This window comes from Saimiri boliviensis, chromosome 8 (assembly GCF_048565385.1).
Source record: "Saimiri boliviensis isolate mSaiBol1 chromosome 8, mSaiBol1.pri, whole genome shotgun sequence".
Classification (NCBI taxonomy): Eukaryota; Metazoa; Chordata; class Mammalia; order Primates; family Cebidae; genus Saimiri; species Saimiri boliviensis.
This window is the reverse complement of record NC_133456.1, coordinates 10,885,243-10,898,659: the sequence shown is the minus strand read 5'-3', so window position 1 is coordinate 10,898,659 and position 13,417 is coordinate 10,885,243. Positions and strand designations below refer to the sequence as shown.

Sequence of the window (13,417 nt, the reverse complement as noted above, 5' to 3'; positions counted from 1 at the left end):
CATTAGCTGGGCATGGTGGTGCGTGCCTGTAATCCCAGCTACTTAGGAGGCTGAGGCAGGAGAATTGCCTGAGCCCAGGAGGCGGAGGTTGTGGTGAGCCGAGATCGCGCCATTGCACTCCAGCCTGGGTAACAAGAGCTAAACTCCGTCTCAAACAAACAAACAAACAAACAAACAAAAAAAACTGATGAGTATCTGATGTTTCTTAACAATTCCCGTCTGTACAATATTAAGTAATAGAGCTTGGTATAACTGCTTTTTAAAGTTTTAAAAAAATTCGAAAAGTTTTTTTTCAGAATTTATTTTCCATTTAGAATTTAAAATATTTACACATTTATAATGCTAGAAGTACTTGCAAATATAGCCAAAGATTCCCAGATTATAGAGATTACCAATAGCAGGTTTGATGTCTTCAGCAACGATCAAATATAAATATACACATATATACACATGCAGATAGATTCATGCTGTATATGTTTTTTTACAGCTTGTTTTCTTTTCAGCTAAAAGGCTTGATATCTCTTAGTATATGTCCCCCTCCTTCATCCTTTGCATTTTAATACACATTTTAGAATCAGTTTATTGATTTCTACAAAAAAGTTTATTAAGATTTTGATTGGGATTGCAGAGAATCTAATGATCAATTTGGGGAGAATATATATTTTTATACTATAGAGTTTTCTAATCCATTATGATACATGCTTTTATTTATTGGGCTTTTAATGTTTCTAATATTTTGTAGCTTTCTGTATAGAGTTGTTACACATGTTCCATTAGACTTATTTCCAGTTACATGGCATTTTTTGATGTTGTTATAAATGGTGTATTTTCAAAACATTTCATTTTCTAATTGTTTATTGACATATATAGACTTAAAAATATTCACCTTGTATCTGGTGACCTTGCTACATAATTTATTTGTTGTAATATTTCATGTCTGTATTCTTTTGGATTTTTTTAAACATACACAATCAGACCTGATAAAGACAGTTTTATTTCCTTATTTCCAATTATTATACCTTTAATTGCCTTATTTGCATTGGCTGGTCCTGCATACAGTGTTGAATAGAAATGGTAACAGTGGGCATCCTCTTCTTGTTCCTAGCCTTAGTGATAAAATGTTTCGTGTATCACCAGTGTGTATGATGTTTGCTATACACACATTATAGATGCCCTTTATCAGATTAAGGAAGTTCCCTTCTATTCTTACTTTGTTAAGAATTTTTGTCATGAGTCTTTGTTAAGAATTTTTGTCATTTCTTTTTGTCAAGAAATTTTGTCTGAATTTTATCAACTTTTTCATCTATAGAGATGATTGTATGATTTTTTTTCCTTCATTGATTTTCTAATATTAAACCAATCTTGCATTCCTGGAATAATCCACAATTGGTCATGATGCATCATCCTTTTTATGCATAGATTTTATTTGCTTTGTATTTTTTAAAAAAATATTTTTATTGCCGGGTGCGGTGGCTCAAGCCTGTAATCCCAGCACTTTGGGAGGCTGAGGCGGGTGGATCACGAGGTCAAGAGATCGAGACCATCCTGGTCAACATGGTGAAATCCCGTCTCTACTAAAAAAATACAAAAAATTAGCTGGGCATGGTGGCGCGTGCCTGTAATCCCAGCTACTCAGGAAGGCTGAGGCAGGAGAATTGCCTGAACCTAGGAGGCGGAGGTTGTGGTGAGCCGAGATGGCGCCATTGCACTCCAGCCTGGGTAACAAGAGCGAAACTCTGTCTCAAAAAAAAAAAAAAAAAAAAAAATATATATATATATATATATATATATATATATATATATATATATATTTTTTTTTTTTATATTACTGAGAAAGATTAGCCTGTAATTTTCCTCTCTTCTCATCATGTCCTTCTCAGGCTTCGCTGCTGAGTTCAAAATGAATTCCCTCTTTGGAAGAGATTATTTATGATTGGTGTTTTTTTTTTTTTTTAATGTTTGGACAGATTGATAAAGTCATCAGGACTTGGTATTTCATTTTTGGGAAGCTTTTAATTACAGATTCACTTTTCTTTAATAGATAAAGACCTACTTGAATTTTTAACTTCTCTGCCAGTGTTTGTAGATTTTGTCTTTCTATAAATTCATCTACTCAAGTAAAATTCCAAATTAGTAAAGTTTTTTTGTGTAATATCCTTTTATGATGATTTTAATGTTTTTAATTGCTGAAATTGATAATTTATTTTTCATTTTTCCTAGTTTTTCTAGATGTCTATCAGTGTTAGTGTTTTCAAAGAACCAGTTTTTAGATTATAAGGCTTGATTTACGGTAGTGTAAGTTCTTCAAGATTGACAGGGCATTTCTTCTTATTTTTTTCAATAGTTTTGAGAGTACAGGTAGGTTTTTGTTACATGGATGAATTCTTTTTTTTTTTTTTTTAAATTGCATTTTAGGTTTTGGGGTAAATGTGAAGAACATGCAAGATTGTTGCATAGGTACACACATGGCAGTGTGGTTTGCTGCCTTCCTTCCCTCACCTGTATCTGTCAATTCTCCCCATGCTCTCTCTTCCCACCTCCCCACCTCCCCTCCCTCCCCAATTTCCCCCCAACGGACCCCAGTGTGTAGTGCTCCCCTCCCTGTGTCCATGTGTTCTCATTGTTCAACACCCGCCTATGAGTGAGAACATGCGTGTTTGATTTTCTGCACCTGTGTCAGTTTGCTGAGAATGATGGTTTCCAGGTTCATCCATGTCCCTACAAAGGATGCAAACTGATCGTTTTTGATGGCTGCATACTATTCCATGGTGTATATGTACCACATTTTCCCTATCCAGTCTATCATCGATGGGCATTTGGGTTGGTTCCAGGTCTTTGCTATTGCAAACAGTGCTGCAATGAACATTCGTGTGCATGTGTCCTTATAGTAGAATGATTTATAATCCTTTGGATATATACCCAGTAATGGGATTGCTGGGTCAAATGGGATTTCTATTTTTAGGTCATTGAGGAATCGCCACACTGTCTTCCACAATGGTTGAAGTAATTTACACTCCCACCAACAGTGTAAAAGTGTTCTTATTTCTCCACACCCTCTCCAGCATCTGTTGTCTCCAGATATTTTAATGATCACCATTCTAACTGGTGTGAGATGATATCTCAATGTGGTTTTGATTTGCATTTCTCTAATGACCAGTGATGATGAGCATTTTTTCATATGTTTGTGGCCTCCTGTATGTCTTCTTTTGTAAAGTGTCTGTTCTTCTTTTGTAAAGTGGAGAGTTCTTTAAATGTCTATTAGGTTTGCTTGTTCCAGGTCTGAGTTCAGGTCCTGGATATCCTTGTTGATTTTCTGTCTGGTTGATCTGTCTAATATTGACAATGGGATATTAAAGTCTCCCACTATTATTGTGTGGGAGTCTAAGTCTCTTTGTAGGTCATTAAGAACTTGCCTTATGTATCTGGGTGCTCCCGTATTGGGTGCGTATATATTTAGGATCGTTAGCTTTTCTTGTTGCAGTGATCCTTTTACCATTATGTAATGTCCTTCTTTGTCTCTTTTGATCTTTGTTGCTTTAAAGTCTATTTTATCAGAGATGAGAATTGCAACTCCTGCATTTTTTTGCTCTCCATTTGCTTGGTAGCTCTTCCTCCGTCCCTTTATTTTGAGCCTTTGTGTATCCTTGCATGTAAGATGGGTTTCCTGGATACAGCACACTGATGGGTTTTGGCTTTTTATCCAATTTGCCAGTACCTGTGTCTTTTGATTGGGGCATTTAGTCCATTTACATTTAGGGATAGTATTGTTATATGTGAATTTGATACTGTCATTTTGATGCTACCTGGCTGTTTTTTTGGTTGGTTGATGCAGCTTCTTGATTGTGTTGATGCTCTTTTACCATTTGGTGTGTTTTTGGAGTGGCTGGTACTGGTTGTTCCTTTATATGTGTAGAGCCTCTTTCAGGAGTTTTTGTAGGGCAGGTTTGGTGGTGATGAAATCTCTGAGTGCTTGCTTGTTCACAAAGGATTTTATTTTTCCTTCACTTATGAAGCTTAGTTTGGCTGGATAGGAGATTTTGGGTTGCAAGTTCTTTTCTTTAAGGATGTTGAATATTGGCCCCCAATCTCTTCTGGCTTGTAGGGTTTCTGCTGAGAGATCTGCTGTGAGTCTAATGGGCTTCCCTTTGTGGCTAACCTGACCTTTCTCTCTTGCTGCCCTTAGCATTTTCTCTTTCATTTCAACCCTGGTGAATCTGACGATTATGTGCCTTGGGGTTGCTGTTCTTGAGGAATATCTTTGTGGTGTTCTCTGTATTTCCTGGATTTGAATATTGGTCTGCCTTGCTAGGTTGGGGAAGTTTTCCTGGATAATATCCTGAAGAGTATTTTCCAGCTTGGATTCATTCTCTTCATCACATTCAGGTACACCTATCAGACGTAGATTAGGTCTTTTCACATAGTCCCACATTTCTTGAAGATTTTGTTCATTCCTTTTTGTGCTTTTTTCTCTGTTCTTGCCTTCTCTTTTTATTTCATTGAGTTGATCTTCGACCTCTGATATCCTTTCTTCTGTTTTGTCAATTCGGCTGTTGAAGCTTGTGCATGCTTCACGAAGTTCTCGTGTTCCGTTTTTCAGCTCCATCAATTCACTTATATTCCTCTCTATGCTGTCCATTCTTGTTAGCATTTTGTCCAATCTTTTTTCAAGGTTCTTATTTTCTTTGCGTTGGGTTAGAACATGTTCTTTTAGCTCACTGTGTAGTTTCTTACTACCCACCTTCTGAAGTCTGATTCTGTCATTTCATCACCCTCCTTCTCCATCCGGTCTGGTTCCCTTGCTGGTGAGGAGTTGTGATCCCTTTTAGGAGGAGAGGTGTTCTGGTTTCGGGAGTTTTCATCCTTTTTGCGCTGGTTTCTTCCCATTTTTGTGGGTTTATCCACCTGTTGTCTTTGTAATTACTGTCTTTCAGATTGGGTCTCTGAATGAGCTTCTAGTTCGTGGATGCTGAAGTTACTTCTTCTTTTTTTTTTTTTTTTTTAAGCTTTCCTTCTAACAGTCTGGCCCCTCTGCTGTAGGACTGCTGAGGTCCTCTCCAGGCCCTGCTCGCCTGGAGATCACCTGCAGCAGCTGCAGAACAGTAAGGGTTGCTGCCAGTTTCCTCTTCTGCTATCTTTGTCCCAGAAGGATGCTCGCCTACTGTCATTCCTTTCTTTCCTTTATGAGGTGAGTCTTTGGATCTATGGGGGTCAGGGAGCTACTTGAGGAGACAGTCTATCTTTTATTGGGGCTTAAGTCCTGAGTTGTGAGCTCCGTTGTTCGTTCAGAACTGCTAGGCAGGTATGTATAGGTCTGCTGTAGCTGGACTCATAAAGCACTTTTTGTTCCCAGGTGCTCTGTCCCAGGGAGTTGGAGCTTTATGAGTTTCCGTTGCACTACTGCCTTTTTTGATTTTTCTTTCAGGTCTGACCCGCCCAGCTAGCAGCACGCCTAGCCACTGCCTGCCCACAGGGGCTTTGCTGAGCTGCTGTGGGCTCCGCCCAGCTGCCCTGAGCTGGTCCCTGCAGTCATGTTTATATGGGCGTAGTTAGAACTGTCTCAGCAACGGTGGCCCCACCTCTGTTATGGCGGACTCTCTCTGTTGTGGCAGGTTGCCTCGGCAACGGTGGGTTGCCTCGGCAACGGCAGCCTGCCTCTGTATTGGTGGAGAGTCTCAGTAATGGCGGAAGTCACTCCCCCACCGAGCGGGACCGTCCCGGTTCAGCTGTGCTTGGTTTGAAGGGCTCAACCCAGAGGGTTTCCAATTACTGTTTTTGTTTTCATTGTTGTTGGAGGTTGGGGGTTGGGACCAACCGAACCTGATCACCTGGCTCCCTGACTCAGAGTCTTTTCTTTTAAGTTGAACGACCCCGTGTTCCAGTTGCTTGTTGAAAAGGCGCCGGGATTTCCCGTGCTGCGACTCACTATGAGTCTGCTCGAACTGCGGCGCTGGCTCCTGGCGGACTTTTTGCCTAGGAATCTCCTGGCCTGGCTCGCTATTTCAGATTAATGGGCAACTCTGCTGTCTCAGGGCTCTGATCGCCAGCTAAGAGGGCTCCCAGACCAGTGGCTTTTGTATGGAGAACCGCAGCAACAGGGCGTGGTCACAGCAGCCCCACGGGGGCCAAAACCGCTGCACTGGCTGGGACTGCGACGCTGGCGACCCCTCTGCCTGTGTATCTCCTGGTCTGTGGGCAATAAGAGTTCGTCTGGAAATGCGGCGTCCACTCACCCTCTGCACTTTCACTGGGAGCTGAAGTCCTGAGCTGTTCTCAGGCAGCCATCTTCCCAGCCACACCTTCTTTGTATTCTTATATGAATTTTAGAATCAGTTTGTCAATTTCCTTAAAAAAGTTGTGGGATTTTGATTGTTATCTCTAGATTTTTTTCTTTTGTACATTTTCTTTCTATTTCATTAATTTCTGTTCATTTTTATTATGAGAATTCTGCTTTTCAAAGCATAATCAAGTTTATTTGATGATTCTTTTAAAAAGTATCTCTTTGCTTGTGGTAGATAAGAAGCTCCTAATTGATACAAACTTGCTCAAAAAGGACACTTGAACATAGGACATGGAGAGGGACAGAGAGACTCTGTTAATAGAAATCTTTTTATACAAGCACACATGCACCCACCACTCATGGATAGTAATTTTGCCACAATGTATTTTATTGTCCAAAATGGCTAATACTATTTTTCAAAATGTAGATTAAGTGGAAAGGGGCTTACATTTTAGAAAGAGGAATTAGTAAAGAAGGGAGAGTATACATTTAAGAAAATGTAGTGCTTAATCCAGTGACTCTGACCCTGTCTTAATGTTTAAAAATGCTAATTGGTTTGTTTATCCTTGCTTTTGTAGTGATATGCAGCTTTCGAGGATCTGTCCCTCAAGGGTTGGTCTTAGAAATAGGAGAAACAGTCCAGATTCTTGAAAAATGTGAAGGTGAGTATGGACCTACAAAGCATATAAATTGTGATCGTTTTTTGGCAATATTATGTATTTTTTTGTGCTAGTATGATTATAAGCAATAATTCTGGAGCCATAATTAGTCACATGATGAAATAGTGTTATATAAAATTCCTCCTGACCTATGTTCAGCATAATGGTATGAGCTTTTATGACTCTAATGTAATAGCAACAGTTAGATAAGTAATTTTTGGCTGTCAGAACATGTTTTTAAACGTATATTTATGGGGCACATGAGATACTTTGGTACAGGCATACAATATGCATTAATTACATCATGGTAAATGTAGTGTCTATCACCCCAAGCATTTATCGTTTTTTGTATTGCAAAGATTCTAATTGTACTCCCTCAATTATTCAAAAATGTGCAACAAATTATTGCTGACTGTAGTCACCCTATTGTGCTATCAAATACTAGATCTTATTCGTTGTATCTATATTTTGTACCCTACTATTTATTTTTACAAATAGGTAATCTACCCATGCTTAGCTGTCTTGAATGGAACTATGTTACAGTCCATTCATTTGTATGTTTCCATCTGATAGGCTAGGCATCTTTAGTCATAATTAAAACAAAGCCTTAAATATGTTTAAATGTAGTTTGGCTTGACTACTCTCCTGTTCTGTGGCATACACGGGTATTTCTGCTGTAACATTTACATATTCTTGAGATGGATCATGTTCTTCAAAATCTGTACTTTAAATCAAGATTTATGGGAAAACTAAATTTAGGGAGAAATTACACAAAATCAGAGTATTAACAAAAGCAAAATTGATGCCATGGGAAATAACTTGGACAGCCTAGACTAGCAGTTTAGCATAATTACAAGCCATCTCAGATGATATAATGAAATAAAACTGTTGCATTGTGGATATAGAGCCAGTGTATATGGGAGTGGAGCTTTAATCTAGTTGGGTTACTGTTAAGAGGGGTATGGGAGGACATGTAACCTACCATGACTCAGGAATCACATATATTTAGGAGTATGCTCTTCTGGAAAGGGAGCTACACTCATTTTAAATTTTCTTAAAACGTAAGTATAAATCAGCACCCTTTTGTGATAAAAACTCTAAGGAAACTAAGAATAGAAGGTAATTTTCTTTATCTAATAAAGGATAGCTACTAAAATGCTTGCAGCAAACATCATATTCAGTCATAAAATATTGAGAGAGTTTTCACTGAAATTTTAAAGTGAGACAAGAATACCTGCTGTCTTATTCTGTTTATGTGTTGCTCTAAAGGAGTACCTGAGGCTGTGTAACTTATAAAGAAAAGGAGTTTATTTGCCTCATGGTTCTGTTGGCTGTACAAGAAGTGTGATACCAACTTCTGCATCTGGTGAGGGCTTCAGGAAGCTTCCATTCATGGCAGAAGTTGAAGAGAAGTGTGTATGTGCAGAGATTACATGGCAAGAGAGAAAGCAAGAGTGAGGGGAGGTCCCAGGCTCTTTTTAACAATTTTATTTTTTAATCAACAAATAATAATTGTATTTATGGGTACATAGTGATGTTTTGATACATATATAGTGATCAGATCAGGGTAACTAGAATATGCATTATCCCAAACATTTTCTTTTCTTTTGGTTGAGAAAGTTTAATATTTTCCTTCTAGCTTTTTGAAACTATATGTTATTATTAATTATAATTATCTTACCTGGGATAGAACATTAGATCCGTTTCTTTTTATCTAGTTGTAATTTTGTATTATTTGACAAATCTCTTGAAATCCTCCCTTACCCCTTCCCTCCCAGTATCCTTCATTCAGTTTTATTTATTTTTTTTAAATTTACACATGTAAGTAAGAATATGAGGTGTTTAACTTCTCTTTTTGGCTTATTTCACTTAACATGATGTCCTCTAGTTCCATTCACATTATCACAAATGGCAGGATTTCAGTATTTTTTATGGCAGAATAGTACTCCATTGTGTAGATACAACATATTTTCTTCATCTGTTATTGGACACTTAGGTTGAGTCTGTATCTTGGCTGTTGTAAATAGTGCTGCTGTAAACATAGGAATGCTGATGTCTCTTCAATATAATGACTTCTTTTCCATTGGATAAAATCCCGGTGGTTCTACAAAGAGATCTTGAGACCAAAAAGTAAAAAATTAAAAAATAAATCTCACTGGGGTGGGATTGCTAGATCATATAGTAGTTCTTTTCTTTTGCAGACAGGATCTCATTCTGTCAGCAGGCTGGAGTGCAGTGGTACCATCATGGCTCACTGTAGCTTTGACCTCCTTAGGCTCAGATGCTCTTCCCCCCTCAGCCTCCTAGGACTACAAGTGCACCATGTCACCAGGCCTGGCTAATTTTTTTGTATCTTCTTTTAGTGATGGGGTTTCACCACGTTGCTCAGGCAGGCTGATCTTGAGCTCCTGGGCTCAAGTGGTCTGCCCACCTCAGCCTTCCAAAGTGCTGAAATTAGAGGCATGAGGTAGCACACTCAGCCATATAGTAGTTCTATTTGTAGTAGTTTTTTAAAATTTGAAATATTTATTTAATTTTTGTTTTAGGTTCAGGGGCACATGTACACATTTGTTATATTGGTAAACTCGTGTCAAGGGGGGTTTGTTGTACAGATTATCTCATCACTCAGGTATTAAGCCTAGTACCCATAGTTATTTCTCCTAATCCTATCCTTCTTCTTACCCTCCATAAGGTAAGAATAAGGATGTCCTGATTCCCTTTGTTACACTTCGGTGGACAAGTCAAGTTCCTTGTTGGCACCATGATAAAGGCTGGATAACACTTGCCCATGATGGCTGTCTTCTTGTGCTATTCCTGCTACATGCACAAGAGTTTTCAACCAGCTCCTGATGAGAAGTGGCTATTAAACAGTTCAGACTGTAAAGAAAATAACTTTAAAACAAGTTAATTATTAAGACTCAAATCTTTTTCCATCTCAAAGAATCACTCAAATGATAAAAAGATATTCCTGGAAACTGAATTCTTCCACTGTTGCAGCACCATAGCATACGTAAAAAATGTTTGGTATTGGGGGAATGCTGGGAAGATGGCCGCCTAAGAACAGCGCAGGACTTCAGCTCCCAGTGAAAGTGCAGAGGGTGAGTGGACGCTGCATTTCCAGACGAACTCTTTTTGCCCACAGACCAGGAGATACCCAGGCAGAGGGGTCGCCAGCGTCGCAGTCCCACCGGTGCGGCTGTTTTGGCCCCCGCGGGGCTGATTCTGCCCGTGCGGCTGCTGTGACCACTCCCTGTTGCTGCGGTTCTCCGTACAAAAGCCACTGGTCTGGGAGCCCTCTTAGCTGGCGAGCAGAGCCCTGAGACGGCAGAGTTCCCCACTCATCTGAAATAGCGAGTCAGGCCAGGAGATTCCGAGGCAAAAAATCTGCCAAGAGCCGGCACCGCAGTTCGAGCCGACTCCATGAGTCGCAGCACGGGAGATCCCGGCGCCTTTTCAACAAGCGACTGGAACACGGGGTCCTTCAACTTAAAAGAAAAGACTCTGAGTCAGGGAGCCAGGTGATCAGGCTCGGTTGGTCCCACCCCTCCACCCCCAACAACAACGAAAACAAAAACAGTAATTGGAAACCCCCTGGGTTAAGTCCTTCAAACCAAGCACAGCTGAACCAGGACGGTCCAGCTCGGTGGAGGAGGGGCTTCCGCCATTACTGAGACTCTCCGCCGCTACTGAGGCAACCTGCCACAACAGAGAGAGTCCGCCATAACAGAGGCGCGGCCACCATTGCCCAGACAGTTCTAACTACCCCCATATAAAAAGGACTACAGGGAAGAGCTCAGGGCAGCTGGGCGGAGCCCACAGCAGCTCAGCAAAGCCCCTGCGGGCAGTCAGTGGCTAGTCCTGCTGCTAGCTGGGCGGGTCAGACTTGAAAGAAAAATTTTAAAAAAGGCAGTAGTGCAACGGAATCTCATAAAGCTCCAACTCCCTGGGACAGAGACAGAAAACAGGTGGATAAACCCACAAAAATGGGAAGAAACCAGCGCAGAAAGGATGAAAACTCCCAAAACCAGAACACCTCTCTTCCTAAAAGGGATCACAACACCTCACCAGCAAGGGAACCAGACTGGATGGAGAAGGAGGGTGACGAAATGACAGAATAAGACTTCAGAACGTGGGTAGTAAGAAACTACAGTGAGCTAAAAGAACATGTTCTAACCGAACGCAAAGAAAAGAGGAACCTTGAAAAAAGATTGGACGAACTGCTGACGAGAATGGACAGCATAGAGAGGAGTATAAGTTAATTTATGGAGCTGAAAAACGCAACATGAGAACTTCGTGAAGCATGCACAAGCTTCAACAGCCGAATTGACCAAGCAGAAGAAAGGATATCAGAGGTTGAAGATCAACTCAATGAAATAAAAAGAGAAGGCAAGAACAGAGAAAAAAGCGCAAAAAGGAATGAACAAAATCTTCAAGAAATGTGGGACTATGTGAAAAGACCTAATCTACGTCTGATAGGTGTACCTGAATATGATGAAGAGAATGAATCCAAGCTGGAAAATACTCTTCAGGATATTATCCAGGAAAACTTCCCCAACCTAACAAGGGAGACCAATATTCAAATCCAGGAAATACGGAGAACACCACAAAGATATTCCTCAAGAAGAGCAACCCCAAGGCACATAATCGTCAGATTCACCAGGGTTGAAATGAAAGAGAAAATGCTAAGGGCAGCAAGAGAGAAAGGTCGGGATACCCACAAAGGGAAGCCCATTAGACTCACAGCAGATCTCTCAGCAGAAACCCTACAAGCCAGAAGAGACTGGGAGCCAATATTCAACATCCTTAAAGAAAAGAACTTTCAACCCAGAATCTCCTATCCAGCCAAACTAAGCTTCATAAGTGAAGGAAAAATAAAATCCTTTGTGAACAAGCAAGCACTCAGAGATTTCATCACCACCAAACCTGCCCTACAAGAACTCCTGAAAGAGGCTCTACACATATAAAGGAACAACCAGTACCAGCCACTCCAAAAACACACCAAATGGTAAAAGAGCATCAACACAATCAAGAATCTGCATCAACTAACCAACAAAACAGCCAGGTAGCATCAAAATGACAGTATCAAATTCACACATAACAATACTATCCCTAAATGTCAATGGACTAAATGCCCCAATCAAAAGACACAGACTGGCAAATTGGATAAAAAGCCAAAACCCATCAGTGTGCTGTATCCAGGAAACTCATCTTACATTCAAGGATACACAAAGGCTCAAAATAAAGGGATGGAGGAAGATCTACCAAGCAAATGGAGAGCAAAAAAAAAAAAGCAGGAGTTGCAATTCTCATCTCTGATAAAATAGACTTTAAAGCAAAAAAGAACAAAAGAGACAAAGAAGGACATTACATAATGGTAAAAGGATCACTGCAACAAGAAGAGCTAATGATCCTAAATATATACGCACCCAATACAGGAGCACCCAGATACATAAGGCAAGTTCGTAATGACTTACAAAGAGACTTAGACTCCCACACAATAATAGTGGGAGACTTTAACACCCCATTGTCAATATTAGACAGATCAACCAGACAGAAAATCAACAAAGATATCCAGGACCTGAATACAGACCTGGAACAAGCAAACCTAATAGACATTTACAGAACTCTCCACCCCAAATCCACAGAATATACATTCTTCTCAGCACCACATCACACCTACTCTAAAATTGACCACATAATTGGCAATAAATCACTCCTCAGCAAATGCAAAAGAACAGAAATCATAACAAACAGTCTCTCAGACCACAGTGCAATCGAGTTAGAACTCAGAATGTAGAAACTAACTGAGAACCGCACGGCTTCATGGAAACTGAATAACTTGCTCTTGAATATTGACTGGATAAACAATGAAATGAAGGCAGAAATAAAGATGTTCTTCGAAACCAATGAGAATGAAGACACAACATACCAGAATCTCTGGGACACATTTAAAGCAGTCTCTAGAGGAAAATATATAGCAATGAGTGCCCACATGAGAAGAAAGGAGAGATCTAAAATTGACACCCTATCATCAAAATTGAAAGAGCTAGAGGAGCAAGATCAAAAAAACTCAAAACCTAGCAGAAGACAGGCAATAACTAAGATCAGAGTAGAACTGAAGGAAATAGAGACACAAAAAACTCTTCAAAAAATCAATAAATCCAGGAGCTGGTTTTTCAAAAAGATCAACAAAATAGACAGACCACTAGCCATATTAATAAAAAAGAAAAGAGAATATAACCAAATTGATGCAATAAAAAACGATAAAGGGGATATCACCACAGATTCCACAGAAATCCAAACCATCATCACAGATTATTACAAACAACTCTACACACATAAACTAGTAACCCTGGAAGAAATGGATAAATTCCTGGACACCTGCATCCTCTCAAGCCTAAACCTGGAAGAAGCCGAAACCCTGAATAGACCAATAACGTGGTCTGAAGTCGAGGCAGCAATAAAGAGCCTACCACCCAAA

At 39.9% G+C, this 13,417-nt stretch overlaps 1 protein-coding gene across 8 annotated transcripts in view; it reads left to right on the top strand.

Moving 5' to 3' along the window:
• Positions 1-13,417, top strand: part of DOCK3 (dedicator of cytokinesis 3) — a 656,527-nt gene that overhangs the window by 105,801 nt on the left and 537,309 nt on the right. For all 8 annotated transcript variants that reach the window (XM_074403778.1, XM_074403777.1, XM_074403779.1 and 5 more), the window contains exon 2: positions 6,856-6,939. In XM_074403778.1, coding sequence (XP_074259879.1) covers positions 6,856-6,939 — 84 coding nt within the window. The remainder of the gene's footprint in view (positions 1-6,855; positions 6,940-13,417) is intronic.